We start from the raw sequence: 19765 nt of genomic DNA on the forward strand, positions 1-19765 counted from the left end.
CTCCCCAAAGCCCCCCAGTACATAGTTGTATATTCTTCGTTGTGGGTCCTTCTAGTTGTGGCATGTGGGACGCTGCCTCAGCGTGGTTTGATGAGTAGTGCCATGTCCGCGCCCAGGATTTGAACCAACGAAACACTGGGCCACCTGCAGTGGAGTGCGCGAACTTAACCACTTGGCCACGGGACCAGCCCCTGCACTTGGTTTTCTAACCTATACTTTTGGATTATCCTTCCTCATCCTGTAATACAAGCAAGATGGGATGCAAGCAGTTCATGGCTGAAATGAAAAAGAGAATAAAAAGAACTTGGAATGAGTAGGAGATGAGATGAATGAATGAAAAGATGAAGAATATATTTCTTTAGAAAAATATGCAAATATACAAGTTTTTGCTTATAACATACTCTGTATTAATTTATACATATACATGGCATAAGCATGTCACATAATTTTTGGCACTGTAGTACAATTCTATGGTAAGCTGTTTTGTTGTCATCAGCCCCTACTAGATTAGCACAATAGCATCTAGAATATTTCAGCAATAGATTATCACATTTGTACTAGAGCTGCCAGAAATACTCTGTTTTCCATGTTTGTAAACAAAAATAGGAACACCACTACATAAACACTGTGATTGGAAAATACCTTCTTTTGACTCCTCCCTTACATTCAGTAGAGGAGACTTCAGCTACTTTAGTATCCAAAATGCATTTTCATCGAAGGAATATAGTTTTCTTCGGGTGCACTAAATATATAACCAGAACAAATCAATTTTTTTCTTTCTACAACTAAATCACTTCTGAAAGGCAGTGGCATAAGATGACACAGGTGAGACAAGGTTTGGAGGGTTTCAATATATCGCCTCACTTAAGCACACAGATTAAATAACGGTAACTCTGATTACTGTTGCGAGTTCAGAAATTAGTTTCAGGTGCCAGTAACGATACTAGTTTATTCAGGGATTTTCAAAGATTTTATACTGAGGAAGTAAAGAGACATGTGAGAATATAATATTGAGTTTTAATGAGAAACTCTACTTCTATTTTAAATGAATTGGTATAAGGTTAAATTTGTAGCAGGTCCTTTTTCTCCCCTTCCGGTTTTGCTAATAGCGGCAAACAAGAGGTCAACTACCAACTGACTTCTAATTAGCCCTCGTGAATCTTCCTGGAAAAGACTAAGATCTTGTTAAGGTTTGAAGCTGCGTGGAAGGCAGTTAATGGATTTATATGGAGTCTTTTAATTACCAGTCTTCAATTTATCTTCTACTGCTAGATAGCACCCAAGGGCAAGAGGTAATCTGCTTTACAAACCTTGGAGTGATTTGCTTTATAAATCCTGGAGTTTAGGAAAATGGAAAACTCTCTTTAAAGAGAGTATTCTCTTTCATTAGGAATTATAGTTTTGGCAGTTTTGTGAAAAATTTAGGATGGATTCTTTGCAACCTCCCAGTTTATAAATGTCAGCCACCAATGCACCGAAGGCCAATTCCTTACAGCAGTTAGGCTTGCCCAACGGACGGGATTAGCCAAAGCCAAGCTGAGCATCTGATACTAACAAACCAATGAGCAAGTTGGTCCATCTTAGGTTTCGAGCAAATTGACTCTCAATTTCTTTTTCATTCAAAGTATTAAGTCTTCCTGCCAAAGGCAGGTCTTTCCCCACATCCTCAGTCATCTCTGTATCAGAAAGCCACTTGTCTTGCAGAGGTCATGTTGTAATTTGTGTGGTTTACATTGTGTTGATGGTAAAACATCTGAGTAACATCAGAATTGATTGAAATAAAAAAAATTAAAAATCAGATCTATAGCCAAATACAGAAATATTCTAATTCAAAGTCTAGAGTTAAAAAGAAAAATATTGACAGTGATTTTAATTTTTCAAAGGTAAAAATGGCTCAAGATTAACAAGGAGCACCCTGTTTCTGAACTAGGTCAATTTAATTGTGTTTTTCTTGGATACTTTGCTTGCATTACTATGACATCTGCATCTCAGTCCTGGATGAAAGATGGAGTTCACAAGTGTTGCAGTGGGAGACTCCATTCCTAGACTGTCTCCCACAGCAATAGTACCAAATATAACTTTCTTCAAATTCACTATGGACAAATTCACTTAATAATTCTTCACAAATGATATGTTCAACTCCTGGGAGGATGGGAATCACTTTAAATGCATGGTCTGTTTTTCTCCCAGGAGATGAAGGCTCAGTGATCATGATGCTGTATTTATTCACATTCAAGCGGATGACTCTTGCTCTATGATTTCCAAAGCGATGACCTCAGCACCCTCGCCACCTAGGTTGTTGGCGAGTTCATTCCTCGGCTCCTGATGGCAGATGTAAACAGGGATATCACCGGCCTCAGCGGAGGCTGCAGCGTTGGAAATGGAGCGGTTGTTGGTGCGGCGCCCCCAGCGCTGGTTCCACTGGGTCTTAAATTGGGCCCAGTGACGCTTCACAGTAGTCTGGACCTGGAAGAGAAGCAGGTGACTTATTTTCATGTAATTGTCAGAAATGACTCAAGCCGAGTTTATGAGCACAGTTCTTGGAGCTAATAAGAGGTTAAAGAGGTTGAATTGTAATTCTGATCTGAAGGGCTGTGTGGCATATGCTCTGGCTGTGGAATATACCATCTTGGGAGAAGCATTTGTGAGTTGCAGAACTGAGTTACTTGCCTAAGCTACCATTGGCAAGGTTATTTGCTATTCTGAGCAAAGGTTTCTTTAGCTCTTATGTGGAATGAATGAAATTAGATCTGGTTTCACCCTCAATATGGCATACGTGTCATATTAGGGAGAAAGATTTTGAAAACTTTTTACCTGCTACCACCTCTGATAAGGTAGAAGCTTTTATCTAAATCTACTCATTATTGGTCATGGAAATATATATGTAAACCATAGCACAGTGGGTTTTATGATAATGGCCTCATCCTGTCAATTTTCCTTTATCCAATATGGCTTGAATGGGGTGTGCCAGATAAAACTCTGATTAATGGAGTGACAACCATTTAAAAATGAAATTTCAATCTCTTTCTATTGAAAGACTAATATGCAAACAAACTTATCAAACTTGCTTTATAAATATGATAAATTCTATATCAAACACAAGAGGAGGAGAAGATGCTAGTCAGGGTACTCCAAATATAAAAACTACAATAACCACAACTGAAAACAACACAGGTGGTAAATTTGCTTGTCTAGCTCTGCTTTTTACAGAACTGAATTCAATTTAGTAAAGTTCATCTTTCCTGTTGTCTCCTAACTTCTTGCTTTTCTTTATAGCTGTTCAAAAGTAAAAAATAAGAGATTATTGCTATAATATCTACTCTATATTTCTGAGAGTTTCTATTGCTCAGTACCTAAGACAAGCTTATATACAAAATACTTGCATTGATTTATTAATACATCCTTAGTTTATTTGGCTATCAAATTTAAATATAACACCTAAACTTTATGGGGCACATGAAGGGGAATCTGGAAATAATATGATGTGACACAAATCACATAACAAGTTGATTGTGGAGAGCCATTTCATCTCCTCTACATTTGCATGGATCTGAAAGAAGAGATAAACAATAGTTCAACCTATTAATGTTGTAAAGCTGTATGTATGACATGAGGCTGAATGTTTCTGTGGCAAATACATTTTTTCTGTATGTAGTAGAGTAACAATCTTTCCAGGTAATTATTAGTATTTGTCATATAATTTTAAATATTTTACTCAGGAAAACGCAAAACAGTCAAATGATTCATTGAAAAGCAAGCCAAGAGGGTATGAAACTTGTAGTTGGAGAGATTCATTTTCATACAGCGGTGCAGCTATAGGGTTCAAGATGACAAATGACAGAATAATTTGTAATCTGATATTTGGAATACTAGTCTCTCCAAATTACAGAGGCAACAAACTCTGGGTTTTTTTTTTTTTTGAGTGCTTGAGTGCAAAGCACTTTATATCTAATTTTATTTAAAAGAGACAAAGACAAAAACTTTAAGTGGCTTGGGTGAGCTGGTTGCCATGCAGCTGAACTTTGCATTGACCAAAGCCATACAGGGGAGTAAAGGATGGCATGAGAGCTTTAGCTACTATTTATTGAGGGTTCACCATGTGCCATATGCCAAGCACTTGATTAGTATTAATATATTTAATCCTCACCACAGTCCTATGCGAAGGGCAGTACTATTCTCTTCACTTTACAGATGACGGCTGAGGTTGTGTAATGTGTCCATGGTCAGACAACTGGAATGTGGCAGAACCACAGACCCAGGTGAAGCCCATGGCTCCTGACCCTGCCACTTGGCCACAGCATACACAGTAGAGAGCTGACCATTATGTTTAGAACTGAACTGAAGACAGGATTTATTTCTTGTGGTCATTGCACAGGTAGGACGACAGCATCAAGTGCTCAAGCATATGCTCCAAAGACTGTGCCCTGTGGGTTTGAGTACCAGTTTGTTTGCTGCATGGTTTTTTCTTTAACTTCTTAGAGTTTTCTCCTTTGTAAAAAGGGGGTCATAACACTAATTCACAGAGATATTGATAAGATTTATTGAGGTTGTTTAAATCACCCAGAGTGGTGCTGGTGCATGGCAGCAGTAATTCCCTTCTTTTTCTCCTCTTTTCTCTCTACACTGACCACCAAGGATTTTCCAATCAACGTGGCTGAATTTGAGAGAGTCAAGTATCTCCCTTATTATTATCTAGCACTTTCAGGATCCTGTCTGGCTCAGTTCTTCATTAGGGGTGTTTACTGATTGAAAATTGATTCATGCATGTGTTTCGCCTCCTATGGTTTGCTGAGCACATTACTAGAAGATGCACAAGTGGAAGCTGCAATGTGGAGAGAAAATGCTGGATTGGCAGAACGGAAGAGGTAGAGGTGAGGAAGAATGGAACAGTGAAGAAGCAAATCAAGCAGGACAGTCTATCTACATCTAGTGCTGAATAACTGAGCATTGACTAGTTTGTTAACCCTTTGAATATTTCTGTCATGAGGTCAGGACACACAGAGAAGACAAGGTCTGAAAGATTAAGTCGTTTTACTCCTTCTAATCAAAACAATATGCTCCTTCACACACTGGCTTCTTGCATTCAGCTATTGCCATTCAAAATAGCAACGGGGTGATGTACTCCAAATGGGCTGAACTTGATCAGGGTTACTCTCTTCAGGAGAAGGAATTCAATCCACATCAAAAGTGACCTGAAGTCTTGGTCTGATGGTTTTGTCTTTTAGTTATTTCCCCAAAATGCTTCCATTTCAGTCACTCAGCCAGGCACATATGGGGGGATTTAATATCCAGCAAGAGCACTTGGACACCAGGACTAGAGCTGTGTCAGTGGGAGGAATGGAAAATTCCCATCATGCCAGTGCTTTTGCCTGAGTTGGCTCATCTCTCTGCCAAAGTGGTTCTTAGCCACTTATTGCCGTGACCTTAATTTTCCAAACTGCCTCTCTCTCCCCCTGAGCTGTATCACTTCCCATCAGGCCTCTGCTCCCTCTGTTCCCTCTGCCTGGAATGCCCTTCTCTTATCCTTGACCGGTGCCCAAACTCCTTTTTCAGGACTCAACTCTACTGTCATCCCAGGAAACTTTTCTTGTCTGCTTAATACAGAGTTAGAAGTCTCTTTTCTGTGCTCTTGTTGCACTTGTCCATGTCTTCATGATTGCTCTTACTACATTATATTGTAACGATTCGTTATGTTTCTCTCTCCTTCTGTACAGTAAAATCCTTAAGAGCAGGACCCACATCTTATTCATCTTTGTATTCCGAGAACCTGTCATGCTGTTCGGCATATAGCAGTTATTCAACAAATATTTGTTGACTGTTTGTTAACATCCATTTTAGAATGAGTTCATAACTTTTTCAGTCAAGAAAATAATCATCCATGACTATATTATAATTAGTGTGTTGGTATCCAGTGGTATTAGGGTTGGGGTGCTGAAAATGTCTAGAGTGAACCTGAGAGAGATACTGAAGTTTTTTTCACACAACTCAAAACTGAGTTTTGATATAAGACTTAGCATCGGTGTTTTTTGAGCGCTTGAATTCCTCCCTGAGGTGAATTGTAAGCGATTGGACATTAGATCATCTACAACCATTAGTAGATTGTCTCTCATGCTGTGGTATATGTTCGTGGGAATTGCTCTTGAGCTCCCATGGGTTGCTACTTTTGGAAATTATCAGAAGCAAACACTTGTCATATTGTATCAGCAACCAACTGGGCAGCAGAGAAAGGTTGTCATCGGGTAACATCACACCACCCTTCCATTCCTTTTCCATCTATCAGATCATTTCACTGGGTCTCATTTGATGTGCTGAAAAAAAGTATTGAACTTTGGGTCAAGAAACTGACTCTGCCCACATGAGCAATGTAATCTTGGGCAGGATAGTTAACCACTCTGAGACTCCTTCCTTCAATACAACTCTTCTACCTATAGTATATATCAAAGTGGCTTTTAAGCTACAAAGTACCATGCAGGGTGGCTACTATTATTATTAGTATTACTATACGGTTATTAAGGTAGGATGCTGACCTTAAGTCTTTAGACTAAAATGAAACTTTGTCACATTTTCTTTTGGAGGGTGGTGGTGCTAATAAAAAGAGTCTTAATTACACACATAGTTCCTGATATCACATTTGATTGTCTCTCAAACATTCTAAACTGGGTCTCCATAAAAAATGCTGTATAACCTGGGCTCGCCACGTCCTGTGAAGTATCTGAAGTTGATGTAAATGAGCGAGTTTCCTCACACTCTGGTTTGCGCTGGGAAAACGGGGGTGTTGGATCTTTTGGGAAAAGGGAAGAAAATACTCTCAATGGGAAGATCATCTCTAGGAATATGTTTTCAAATACAAGTGCATTTATTAAAGTATGAATGAGTAAGTAGTTCAGACTCTCCTCTTCCAGCTTTCCCTTCGTCCTCCACACCACTCCCCAGGATGATCCTTTGCTTCCCAGTCTAGTTTCTGGACTTTTGCTTTGTAATCTGTGCAGAAGGGAGTGCTACAGAATTCAAGAGCGACTAGACTGATTATATCAGAAAGTATTGATATGAAACCACAAACTGAATATATCTGGGAAAGAGCATCCCTAATGAGTTATACTTTTAGATAAAACATGAGTAAATTTTACTTTTCTCCTCAAGAATCTAGTAAATATTTAAATTGCTTTCCAATTCTCTTTGGGACTTTGGATTTGGATTTCTTTACAATGTATTATCCTGTTGTGACTAGACAAGAGGTGGCTTGACTTCATTTGGGTTGTACTGTCTAGTAAAGGTAGGTGCCTAAATGCCAGCTTTATAACCTAGGAACCATCAAATGCCCAGGAATTAGGAAGTATACTGTTAAGGAATTAGGAAATATACTGGTTCAGCATATTTTTAGAGAAGCAATGTCCCCAGACAAAGGGAACTGATAGTTTCTGTGGATTCAGCACCTCTCAAATACCGACATTGTCTGTATAGCTAAAACTTACACTCACATTTAGAGGTATGTGAGGCAGACAGTTACAAGTTTGGAGTGAGTTTGCAAAAGTGCCCAGCAGAAAAAAAACAAGTTTTTGTTTCACCTCACTTGTCCTTTTAAAATTATCCCCATTGGCGTATCCATGCATATTAATGAAGAACCCAGCCCCACATGAGGCCCAAGGGTTTGAAGTCTATTTTAATATTTTAAAATTATTATTACAGAAATGTTCATGGCCATCTATAATTGTATTACAGAATTATAACCTATCCTCTTGTGTGGAGATGGCAATGTGCTTCAATTTGTAAACCAGATATAGAAGAATAGGCAGGTTCGGATCCTGAGCGTCGACATAGCATTTCTCATCAAGCCATGCTGAGGCGGCGTCCCACATAGCAGAACTACAGAGACTTACAACTAGAATATACAACTATGTATTGGTGGGCTTTGGGGAGAAGAAGAGAAAAAAAAGATTGGCAACAGATATTAGCTCAGGGCCAATCTTTTTTTTTTGAGGAAGGTTAGCCCTGAGCTAACTGCTGCCAATCCTCCTCTTTTTGCTGAGGAAGATTGGCCCTGAGCTATCATCCGTGCCCATCCTCCTCTACTTTATACGTGGGATGCCTACCACAGCATGGCTTCTGCCAAGCAGTGCCATGTCCACACCCGGATTCCGAACCGGTGAACCCCGGGCCACCGAAGTGGAACGTGCACACTTAACCGCTGTGCCACTGGGCGGCCCCTCAGGGTCAATCTTTAAAAAACAAAAAAGAATAGACCCTTCACAGCATGTAGAGGACACTTCAATAATTACAGTTTAATAAGGGCAATTATCTCCCACAATACCACAGGTTGAGCCTAATGCTGCTTTGATCACAAGAATAAGGGCATTGAATCTGAAAGAAACAGGGAGACGTTTGTCGCTCCCCAAAGGCATCAGAAATATTAGGAGTTGCCAATGGGATAAGAGTAATTTGAATTGTATAAATTCATCACTTATTACAATAACTTTAAAATATAGAGCCGCTCTGGTCCGACAGTTTGAAGACGTAATTATTATGCCTGGCTCTAGTATTAACAGTTGTACAAGGTTGGGATATTTGGGTCTCAGTTTCTACGTTTGTAAAAAAGAAAACCAGGTTGGAGTCTTCTTGGCTGGATTTGCATGTATTTTGTCTTTGGCCTTTGTTTTTCAGTTCAGTTCATTATAAGCCCCTGCTGTTATGTATTGCTGAATGAAAGGTCGGATTTATCCCAGAAGTTTTGATTCAATGAATGAAAGGATTTTAAGGCCTGCTCCTCCATACTTCACTTGCTGCCACCACAACTCAACAGACCTGTTGCAAACTGAATTTAAGATAAAAAATCATGGGTTTTAAAAACACTTTAAATTCACTTGGAAGTTAAAAAGTAATTGCATGCTTTAAATGTTTTCATATGACTTTTCAGGGCTGGATCCCTGTTAAGCCCTAGTAATTAGATGCTGAAGGATACTTCTGAATATTATTCACAGAGTTGTAACTGATATTTTTTCACCTTTTTAAAGGACATTTCAGCAAGCTCTCTACTGGTCTTTATCTTACAGAATTTTTATCTTATAAAATTTATATGCTCTATGGTGGGAGGTAATTGAGTACTTGAGGATTACAAGATCAAGGCTTTCTAATTCCATTTCACTACCTACTTTCCTATGTTTGGGGAAGATTTCTTGTTCTAAAAGACAACAATACATAAGTGTAATCTATAATCAGGTTAATATTTTTGAAAATATTTAACACTGTATTTCTTAAATAACATTGCCCTGCATCTCCCTCATTCATTAAGGCAGAGTCATTCATTGCTTGAAGAACAAAGTAGATTCTGTCTAGAGCAATGCTTCTCAAAGTGTGGTCTCCAGCTCAGAAGCATTAGCATTAGCATTACCTGGGAACTTGTTAGAAATGCAAATTCTCAGTCCTACTGAATAGGAAACTCTGCTGGTAGGCACCCAGCAATATCTGTGTTTTAACAAGCTTTCCAGGTGATTCTGATGCACACTGAAGTTTGAGAATACTGGTGTAGAACAAAGAAATCATTGCTTAGCTATGAGTCCCAAAGCTGATTTTCTTTTTTTTTTTTTAAAGATTTTATTATTTCCTTTTTCTCCCCAAAGCCCCCTGGTATATAGTTGTATATTCTTCGTTGTGGGTTCTTCTAGTTGTGGCATGTGGGACGCTGCCTCAGCGTGGTCTGATGAGCAGTGCCATGTCCGCGCCCAGGATTCGAACCAACGAAACACTGGGCTGCCTGCAGCGGAGTGCGCGAACTTAACCACTCGGCCACGGGGCCAGCCCCAGATTTTTTTGACTCTCTAGAAAGACAATGGTTTTGAAAACCAGGTTTTATTGAGTAAGAGGAAGAATTTCTAAATAGAAAAGCCTATCTTTGCATATGTTGAGAAAACTTTACTGGTCTGAAAATAGATTTTACTAAAAGCCATAGTATAGAGAACATGCAGGATATGATATAGGGAGAGTCCCTCACAGACAGAAAGTGCAAGGGGCAAGTGCAGAGCCCTTCCAGTCCTGAGAGGAAGAGAGAGACGTATAGAGACATAAATGACTTTGCATTTCCCCTTCACGGTGGGAATACCTGGGAAAATGAGGAGAAGAAAGAAAGCAAGGAATAATAGAAACACCCCAGTAAAGCAGGTCTTTCTCTTTGATTCTGAGAGCACAGTCCTGAAAACTGAGAGCCCTGTAAAGAGTCCCACATTTGGCCTGGTACTATGGCCAACATGGTGCCTGAGCCGGGGCTAAGGCACGTGCTGAAGGCAAATTCACAGACCCTTCACAGAGTGAAGAAAGGAGCTCATGTTCCCGGGCTCCTCAGGTGGCTTGGAAGAGAGAACTAGTGTATCAGAAAAGGGCTGGGTCCAGGTCAAGGAGGCCAGAGAGTGAAGGGATCTCTAGGGTCGTCAAAGTGAGGGGAGCCACATGAACTTCAACAGGGGTGTCAGCATAATACTTGGTAACCAGCTGCACCTTTGGACAAAGGATCTTGAATTAAGTATTTTCTAGAAAGAGACTGTTGTAAACTATTAGAGGCTGGTGGAATGGGCTCTTCAAAGCAAGATAAGTTATAGCAAATAAACAAAGTTTTAGTTTTCATCCACTCCAATTTGTGACTGTTAAATTGAGATCCTTCTGATCATGTTACTTTGATCTACAAACTATTTTATCCACAATGTATGGGCACTAGCAAGACAGGAAAGAGAGAAAATCCACTGTGTGTTGTTAGTACTCACTCTTAAGTTTTAAGCCACTGCTTGGGAGAATGGGACATCTTTATAGCTGTAATCATCTTTTTTGAGGTCTCTTAGATGCTTAATAATTTACTGAAATGTTTGGATAGTCAATGTCCATGCTCTTGGAAGAGCTGTAGGAAATGGGTGATACATTAGCATGCTTTCCTGGTCATCTCCTGATTCCTATTACTGTAATTCTCAAAATTCCTTCCCTGTTTCTGATCTACCAATTGGCTATCTGATCCATTTCCATAGGAGGAATCACTGATAACATACAAATAATAAATAAAAATTAAAACTTCCATCTTCACTGTACAACTGACATATTAGCCTGCTAAATCTCTACTAAAACTTAATATTCAGCCAGGTGAAGCTTGACCACAACCGTATCTCAGATGCAGTTGGAAATAATGCCCTGCATGTATGAGTGCCCTACCTATGTTTAATGTTGTAAGACAATACATTCACAGAAAGCCCAGCTGAGACCCAGATGCCTAAAATCCATGGGGTTGTAATATGATATTTGGCATACTATACAATTTGTATATTATTAGAAGTGTCACACTTGTACCTTCCCCCAGTAACAGGACCTTAATTAAAATGGAGATGGTTTCTTTACTTCAAAAATCAGAGACACTCAAATACAGAGATACTCAAATGAACTAGAAACATTTAATTGTTAGGAGTACCTCTGGGTTTGCTTTCTATGTCTGATACTTCAAAGACAGCATCATAGTTAAGATAATAAATACAGTCATGTGCCACATAATGACATTTCAGTCAACAATGGATGGTATATATGAAGGTGGTTCCATAGATTAGTACCATGTAGCCTAGGTATGTAGCAGGGTATACCAGCTAGGATTGTGTAAGTACACTCTATGATGTTTGCACAATGACAAAATGGCCTAGCAATGCATTTCTCAGAACGTGTCCCCATGGTTATGCAAAGCATGACTATATTGAGGTATTTTTACAAAAGCATGCAGTCCTCTCATGTTTTCAAAGTATGCCCTTCCTGAACCTGATTTCTATATTAGGCATATTTTGATATTATTTTAGATGAAAGAATTTATTTTGTATGCCACCAGAACAACTCAAAAGGCAGAGATATACATTCACAGAAATTGATATAAAGGTGGGGTGACCTAAGCCCTATTTACTTATTAGTTTTGCTATTCTTAAAAAAAAAAAAGGAAGAGACTTTAACAGCTGGCAACAGAAGGATGTTTTTTCATTTCTATCCCAAGCCTCTAGTCTACTCCTAGCAATAGTGAAGGCATAACGTTTTTGTTGAGTGAAGAAATGAGTTGATGGGTGAATGGATGAAGGAAGGAATAAAATATGCCAGTTGAAAGGGAGAATAGGAGCAACAAAATTCTTGTGATGTTAGGATTGGAGATGAGTAATAGGTCACAAGCAGCAAAAATATTATAGGTGTTCGCTAGATATTGTTTAACTGAAGAAATAAAGAATAAAGAATCAATTAAAAATCAATTGATAATGGTTAGAAAATGTTTCTAATTACTAACAGGCAAATAATATGTTGATCTCTTAACAAAATGTGATTTGCCTTGGTATAGAATTATTCCTAATTACAATTAATTTAAAATTATCAGAAATACTTTAACATTAAAAGTTATGCAGTGAATAACTGGAGAAAGTGAACCAATAAAGTCTCAGGGAGGAATCATAGACATAATGCAGGGCAGTGGAAATTTACTTAATTAAGGATCAGGAATTTGAATTCTAGTTCTGGTTGTACAACTAAGATCGTGGCATTGGGTAAGTCACGTGATCTTTCTGGAGTTTAGATTTCTCACTTGAAAAATGAGGAAGCTTTTGAATCATGTTCCCTGAAGCCCTGGCAGTTCTTTGGGCCAAATTTTAGCGGCTCCATTTTTATGTTTTACAAGCTGGGCTCCTAGGCAAGAGTCCATTGGAAGAAATCATACTCTGGCAAAAAAAAACCCTGAAAACACTCGCCTCATGCATCTCTAGATTTTCCTGATCTAAATATTGAGATAATAAGTGTCTTATTTGAGAATTCTTTTTGAGTCTTAACTTTAGGATGATTTTCAAAATGTTTTATAAGTAGTATGACATGGTGCCACACAATTGGAAAAGAAGGTAGTGAACCAGTACAAGTTGACTGGACATTGGCTCTGCCTTGGTGAGGAGTTGGGTCTTCCAAAGGGAACAGAGGCATGACTTCTCTTCCTATGGGAATCCAGAATAGCTGTCACTATTGCTGCTCAGGGTGCTGACCAGTTTAGGGTGCAATCCAAGGAAATCAGAACTTAGCTGCCTGTCTGGATAATATCTGCAATTGTACCACACAAACACAGATAACATTCAGCTTGGAGTAGTGGAAAACACACAATCCTGCTAGTCATGAAGTCCTGTGAGGCCAACTGTAGAAGTGAGAGCAAGTGAAAAATGTGTGGGGGCCCTTTGGGAACTGTAAAGTGCTGGCTTTATATAAACAAATGATAGTGTTACATGAAATGCATGCTTACCTCGTTGTTGCAGAAGCAGTAAATCATCGCAACGAAGAATCCCTAAAAAGAGGAGGAAAAATAGAGTTGACGTTATTTTTGTGTGCATTATATTGTTTGGCAATCAATATAAATAGACGACCTGGAAAGGAACATTTCACTACTGCAACGGCAAGACTAAGCTCAAGGAGAAACAATTATCATCATGCAAATTCAGTCCCTCACTACAAAATATTCCATTAGAAATGTATTCTTTTTAGGATTTTATCATTTGGCTACAAGGACAGCTCTAGTCAATCTGGTTAATATATTACTGCTTTTAACATGGAGATTTATATATGCTGATTATAGAGGATTTGAAAAAAATTTTGTACTTAAAAAATTTGAAAACTGAGATCTTGTAGTCTAGTAGAGAAAACTTTTGCAAGCACAAGTGTCACAGTGCATGGCTGTGGGCCTGACTGTGCCCTGTGTCTTCATGGTGAACTGGTGTAGTAATGTACCTACAGCCAAGTTCATCTCTCAAATAAGGACATCTCTCGAATAAGTAACCTCTGAGGTCCTGGTCACTACTCAGAAGATTCCTTGTGTCTAAGCTTTAATGATCTATGGAAATGGCCAAAGCAATAGCTCAGATTATTAAAACAACCCCTAAACTTTGGTTTTAGCCCTACTAATCTTGACATCCTTCTTCACATTAAGCCTCAGCAGTAGAAAATAAAATTACTTTGAAATTTAAAATTGAGACAGCAAAACTCTGGCCTAACAGCCTGTAGCAGACTCACTGCTGACTTAGGACCCTCCATGCTCCACCTGGCTTTCAAAATACCTGGCACTGTGTCTTCAATGGGGCTTTGGATTGGGGGCAGAGTGAATGGAAACAGGGCAGCCATTCTCCACTCTTGTATGGCAGACACGGGACCACCCAGTACAGCCCCTGAGAGCCCACTCCATTCTCTCCCACATAAGGAGAGGCCTGGATACTTCCCTTTATAGTCACTGGTCTGTTCTGGATGGATTCCTGACATCCCTCTGACAAATGGCGGGTGATAAAGCAGGAGGCATGGATGGCTTTGTGCAAATTCATTATGCCTCGTGGAAAAACTGATTCAATATTTATTTATGAAAAGAGAGTCTGAAAATTTCTGTATGAGTTACCAGGGAGAATATGCCTGGGTGGGACCAGCTGAAGGCCCTGGGAGTCATGGGAAAGCAGACTGTGAGACTTTGTTAAGTGCCTCACAAACCTCAGTTTCCTTCACAGTTTTGGCTGAGCCTGTTGACTTGGAGGCTGCAAGTTATGAGATTTTAGATCATGGGACTCAGAATTAAATCTCCTGACTTTACCACTAACCAGAAAATTCCATTTCCTTATCTGTAAGATCGGTGTAATAATACTTACCTCACACTTTAGGTGCTTAATAAATGGTAGCAATAATTATCTTTATTTTTGATTAGACAATGTGAGAATGTCAGCCATATCCCTTCTCTGGCGTCTGCCTAACATTGTAGGAATGGCTAAACTGATAGTCTCTGGTCCTCACCTCTCTAATCAGGGCCAAGGTAGTGAAATGGAGTAATTGGAAACTGGGTTCCAGTTTAAGAAGGAGATAGCTTCCAGCTCAGGGTCCAGTGGAGGCATTTCACACTAATAGAAACATCTGCTTCTCTGCTGTTGTGTTTTCATGGCGTTAGCAACTATGTTGATAGTAATCCAGGTTGGGCGACTGATTGGCATTGGTTATGTTGACCTTGAAAACTCCCCTCAATAAAGCGAAAACAAATGTGGCCCTCAAACTACTAGGAAAGGGAAGGAAAGGTCGAAAGGACTGTGGGAGTAGAAGCTCTGTCCTCAACACTGTGCAATGGGTCAGTCCCTGGACAAATATTTGTCCTCATAAAGATATGTTCTTAAAGCTCATACTCCCTCTGCTTCCTTCCTTAATTTTAAGATTCAATACATAGGATAGGAGGCGATGAGAAACAGAGGAACTGTAGCCCTTCCAAGTTACATATAGTCTAAAGGGCCCTTCTAATCACAGATGAACCCCAGAAAATTGATCATCCTGTGGCAACTAGCTAGACACAACACATCCATGTTGTGTGTATTAGCATTTCATTCATTTTTATTGCTGAGCAAGTAGTTGACTAAAGACACCATTGTCTTCCTTACCTGGAAATGAATCAGAGAGTGCATCAGGTAATCATAGATTTTCCCAAGCATCTTGTTGGAAGGTCTCCAGGGAAAGACGACAAACTGGATTCCCAGCAGGGGCACCAGGATCAGAGTGGCCCTCACAGCCTTCAGGTACATGTGCGATTCTGCCTCTTGGGTTTCCCTCATTTTGCTCACAAGAACCCGGACGATGTTGAGCAGAAAAAAGAAATTGACCTGGAAAGATACGAAGTTACGAGCAAATCGTCCAGGTTACTACCACTTAAGGGCACTCACTTTCTTCAGTTCTTGTTCACCCAGTGTGGGGAGCAGATGACATCTCCACAGGGCATGAGAGACCACCTGAGGTGGCGTACAATTTACTCAGCATTGCTGGCATACCGAACGTCAGATAACCAAAGATTCATTTCAGACATGAATTAACATTTCCTTTTTTTTTCCCTAAATGAGGAAATATTTTCCTGTACATGTAAATTTATTAGGTTCAACGCTAGTGAGGTTCAACTCTTTATTTTGATTTTTATAATTTTTATAAAAGGGAGTCATAAATGACATTTTTAGATCTTTCTTTCTTGTCATTTCATTATGAAGATTTCCCCCTTAGCCAGGACTACTTACCTCAAAGTGAAATGAGGACTGAAAAATTTACCTGTAAAGTTTATTCAGTGGAGACAGCTAACCCAGCCTTCTTTTTTTATAACATTTTTTATAAAGAAAATAACTTCATGGCATATTCAACTATAATGTATATTCAATACAATGGAGATTTTAAGTTTATGTTGAGAAGTTTAGACAAATGTATGCAGCTGTGTAACAGTCACTCCAAACAAGAACACTTCAATCACCCCAGAAAGTTTCCTCCTGCTTTGTAGTCAACAGGCCCCTCCCCCGACCCCCAGCAGCCACTGATTTCTATTACCATAGAAACGGAGTATTATATACTATGTACTCTTTTGTGTCTGGCTTCTTTGGTTTGATATATTATCTGTGAGGTTCATCCATGTGGTGTATATTAGCATTTCATTCATATTTATTGCTGGGCTCATTGCTCCATTATATAAGTAATACACATAATTTGTTTATTCATTCTCCTGTTGATGGGAATTGGAATGGTTTCCACAATTTGACTATTATGAATAAACATGCTGTGAATATTTGTATACAAGTCTTTGTGTGGACACGTGTTTTCATTTCTCTTGAATAAGTACCCAGGAGTAGAATTGCCTGCTCATGTGGTAAGTGTGTGTTTGACTTTATAAGAAATTGCCAATCTGTTAAAAGGCGGCTTCATTTTGTGTTCCCTCCAGCACTAGAAGAGAAGTCCAGTTGCTCTTCACCCTTGACCACACATGGTATGGTCACTCTTTTTAATATTAGCCATTCTGGTGGGTCACAAACTATTTTTGGTTGTGAAGATTAGTTCTGAAACCAAAATCGTTTTTAAAATTTAATTGATAATTTATTTAAAAATGATCAGACTGATTTTTCTACCTAGAATAGAAATAAATGTTATTGCCAAAAAAATTCAAGAAAGAGACCTTAGTAAAGTTGAACTTTTATGGGGTGTTGTAAATATTCAAGACCCACATCAGTGGGTCCTTGCAAGGAGAGGTGGGGTAGTAAGTGTGTCACTATTCTGAAAAAGGGCAAAAGAAATTGAATTTGCATTGGAAAACCTAGGAAAGTTAGAACACAGTCTGGATGATAACCCAATTTGATCGGTTACTAATGGATGCTTCTTCAGTGCAGAAGCAGAACGGTCCATGACTCAGACTATTTTTATCTGTCTTACTCTTATCCAAAGAAAACACCATCACTGAAGTTAATGGGAAAAATAATATCTAAATATTAAATTTGATGTTCTGATGCTGGCCAACATATAGAAACCATGGGCAGAAATAAAAGAGCTTGGATATAGATTCAGACAGTCATATTCTGCCCTACTCCAACTTCTTACTAGTCATGTGATTTGGGGTGGGTTTACTTAAGTCTTTGGGTCCAGTTCTCCTAGTGAGTAAAATGTCCTGATGATTCTACTTTGAAGGGTTGCTATTAGGAAGTGCATGGCAATGTATGAGAAGTGCCTGAAATACCTTAAGTGCATGATCAAGTGTGAATATGATGATGGCTCACGTACCAAAGATGAAATGGAAGTTGTTTTGTTTGGCAAAGCCGAGGGAAAAAGGTCAGAGGGACCTTGTGTCTCTGACTTTATCAGCAACACCTTTTTACCATGCCTCAGCCCCTTGGTCTTTACCTTTAACTAGGAGAATTTAGTTATAGAATTGTTAAAAAAAAAAAAAACCCACCTATATTGTTGTTATGGTATGCATAGAAATGAGCTTATGCCCCCCTCCATTATATTAAATAATCACTTTTTTTTTTAAAGATTGGCACCTGAGCTAACAACTGTTGCCAATCTTTTTTTTTTTTTTTTCCTGCTTTATCTCCCCAAATCGCCCCTGGTACATAGTTGTATCTCTTACTTGCAGGTCCTTCTAGTGGTGGCATGTGGGACGCCGCCTCAACATGGCCTGACGAGCAGTGCCATGTCCATGCCCAGGATCCAAACCAGCAAAACCCTGGGCCACTGCAGCGGAGCGCATGAACTTAACCACTCAGCCACGGGGCCAGCCTCAAATAATCACTTTTTTAATTTGAAGACTCTCAAATCAAATTGTTCTTATTATAGATTATCATTAAATTAGCTTCATTTTGAAGTTACAATACATATGTTACATAGAACCATCTTCACAGAAATCCCCATAAAGAGATAACATTGTTAATAATGGATGTAAAAAGCAATTCTCACCACTAATGCAGCCATGACAGGGCCGTGGATGATGTACAGCAAATGGGTTTCCACACTCAGCCAGCAGCTGAAAGAAAAGGGGGAACACATCAATCCAAGTGCGTTTTCTTTACAAATGTGTTAACTAAAGCCCACCATAATACTTACTTGTCATTGAAGTACAGCGCTCTAGTAATAGCATGGATAGTGGTTGGCACCAACGGGAATCCTGAAAATGTGAAGAAGTACAAATCACACCGGGTTTCCTGCTCATAAGCTATAACTACAGTTGCATGGAAAATATTAGTTTACTTTCAAAAGTGGTGGCAAATTTAATCTCTCTGTCGAGATGTTTCCCTGACATTTTTGCACAAATTATCTTTGGTCAAGCCAGGTAAAAAATGCTCTCGGTTAGAACAGCATGTGTTTTCAGCAAGTTTGGTTAAGAACAGCCAGATAATTAAAAGCCTCTCCCAAATGATCCAGTATGGTGGCTACATTATGACTCTTATTATGACTATTATACCATTGTTAGGTTTGTCATGATGATGATGATGACTATTAACTGAGGCCAGAAAGCCTCGCATTGCGTGTGAACTGGGCTCTCTTGTGGAGAGGCACTGGGTCACCTTGGAGGGATGTGCCCTGGGACAGCATATGGAAGCAATAGTGTGATTGTGCCAAAAGCCTTTTTGGTGTTCACAATATTTCCTTTAGATTTTTTGGTTTTCTGTCTGTTTATATCACGAGAACACTTGAGAGCAGCTAGTGCTTTCCCTACCCTCTGTAAATTGTGGCTGCAGAACTTGATTAAGGCAACTTAGTACCTACTTCCCTGACTAAACTTGAAGTTCTAGTAAAAATAACTTTGAATTTATAAATGAAACGATGGAGGTAGTTACTGGAAATGTATCCTGTCTAGTTACATCTTTTTAAAATCGATTTTTATTCTGCAAATGTGATCTAGAGAAAAGTTGTGATTTTTGTTAAAAAAATTCTCTTTTCTCAGATGTACCGATGCACAATAGAATATTGTTTGCTTTGATTGAGACATTTGTAGCAAGACTTGTAAAATTATCATCAGATTAAGAAATGGGTCTCAGAAGTGAATTAGACCGACACACTTTTATTTTCTGTGAAGTATACACAAAAAGAGAACACCTCAAAATATTGAGTTTCTACTAAGAACAACCTCAGCTTCTTAACCCATGGAGCATGTAATTCAATAGGACTATCGATTAAATGTTTGACCTGAAAGAATTTTGAGTTTGACTATTTACACAAAACATAATTGTTTTATTCAGAGCAGTTCTAACATAACATTTTGCCACTTGGGTTTAGAAACAGAAATTTATTCTCTAGATTTATTCTGAAATACATATTTTAGAATTAGCAAGAGAGGCATATGGAGATCTAACTCTCACCTTACCATTTTGTACAAAGGAAAATGTGTTTCTTACTTAAAATATAGAGAGGAGTGTAGATCCCATACCTGTTAACTCCTGGGGTTCTTTGCCTTCCTCTAGCCATGATGCCTCTTTTTAAGCAGTTT

At 38.9% G+C, this 19765-nt stretch overlaps 1 protein-coding gene across 1 annotated transcript in view; it reads right to left on the reverse strand.

Annotated features, from left to right (window-relative positions):
* Positions 1 to 322: 322 nt before the first annotated feature.
* CALCR (calcitonin receptor) overlaps positions 323 to 19765 on the reverse strand; it is a 144357-nt gene continuing 124914 nt past the window's right edge. Inside the window, exons 10-14 of the mRNA XM_070508488.1 lie at positions 18382 to 18442; positions 18235 to 18301; positions 15420 to 15638; positions 13268 to 13309; positions 323 to 2466 (exon numbers count right to left, since the gene is read on the reverse strand). Coding sequence (XP_070364589.1) covers positions 2233 to 2466; positions 13268 to 13309; positions 15420 to 15638; positions 18235 to 18301; positions 18382 to 18442 — 623 coding nt within the window. The 3' untranslated portion in view covers positions 323 to 2232. The remainder of the gene's footprint in view (positions 2467 to 13267; positions 13310 to 15419; positions 15639 to 18234; positions 18302 to 18381; positions 18443 to 19765) is intronic.

The sequence above is a fragment of the Equus asinus genome, chromosome 1 (assembly GCF_041296235.1).
Source record: "Equus asinus isolate D_3611 breed Donkey chromosome 1, EquAss-T2T_v2, whole genome shotgun sequence".
In the NCBI taxonomy this organism is placed as follows: Eukaryota; Metazoa; Chordata; class Mammalia; order Perissodactyla; family Equidae; genus Equus; species Equus asinus.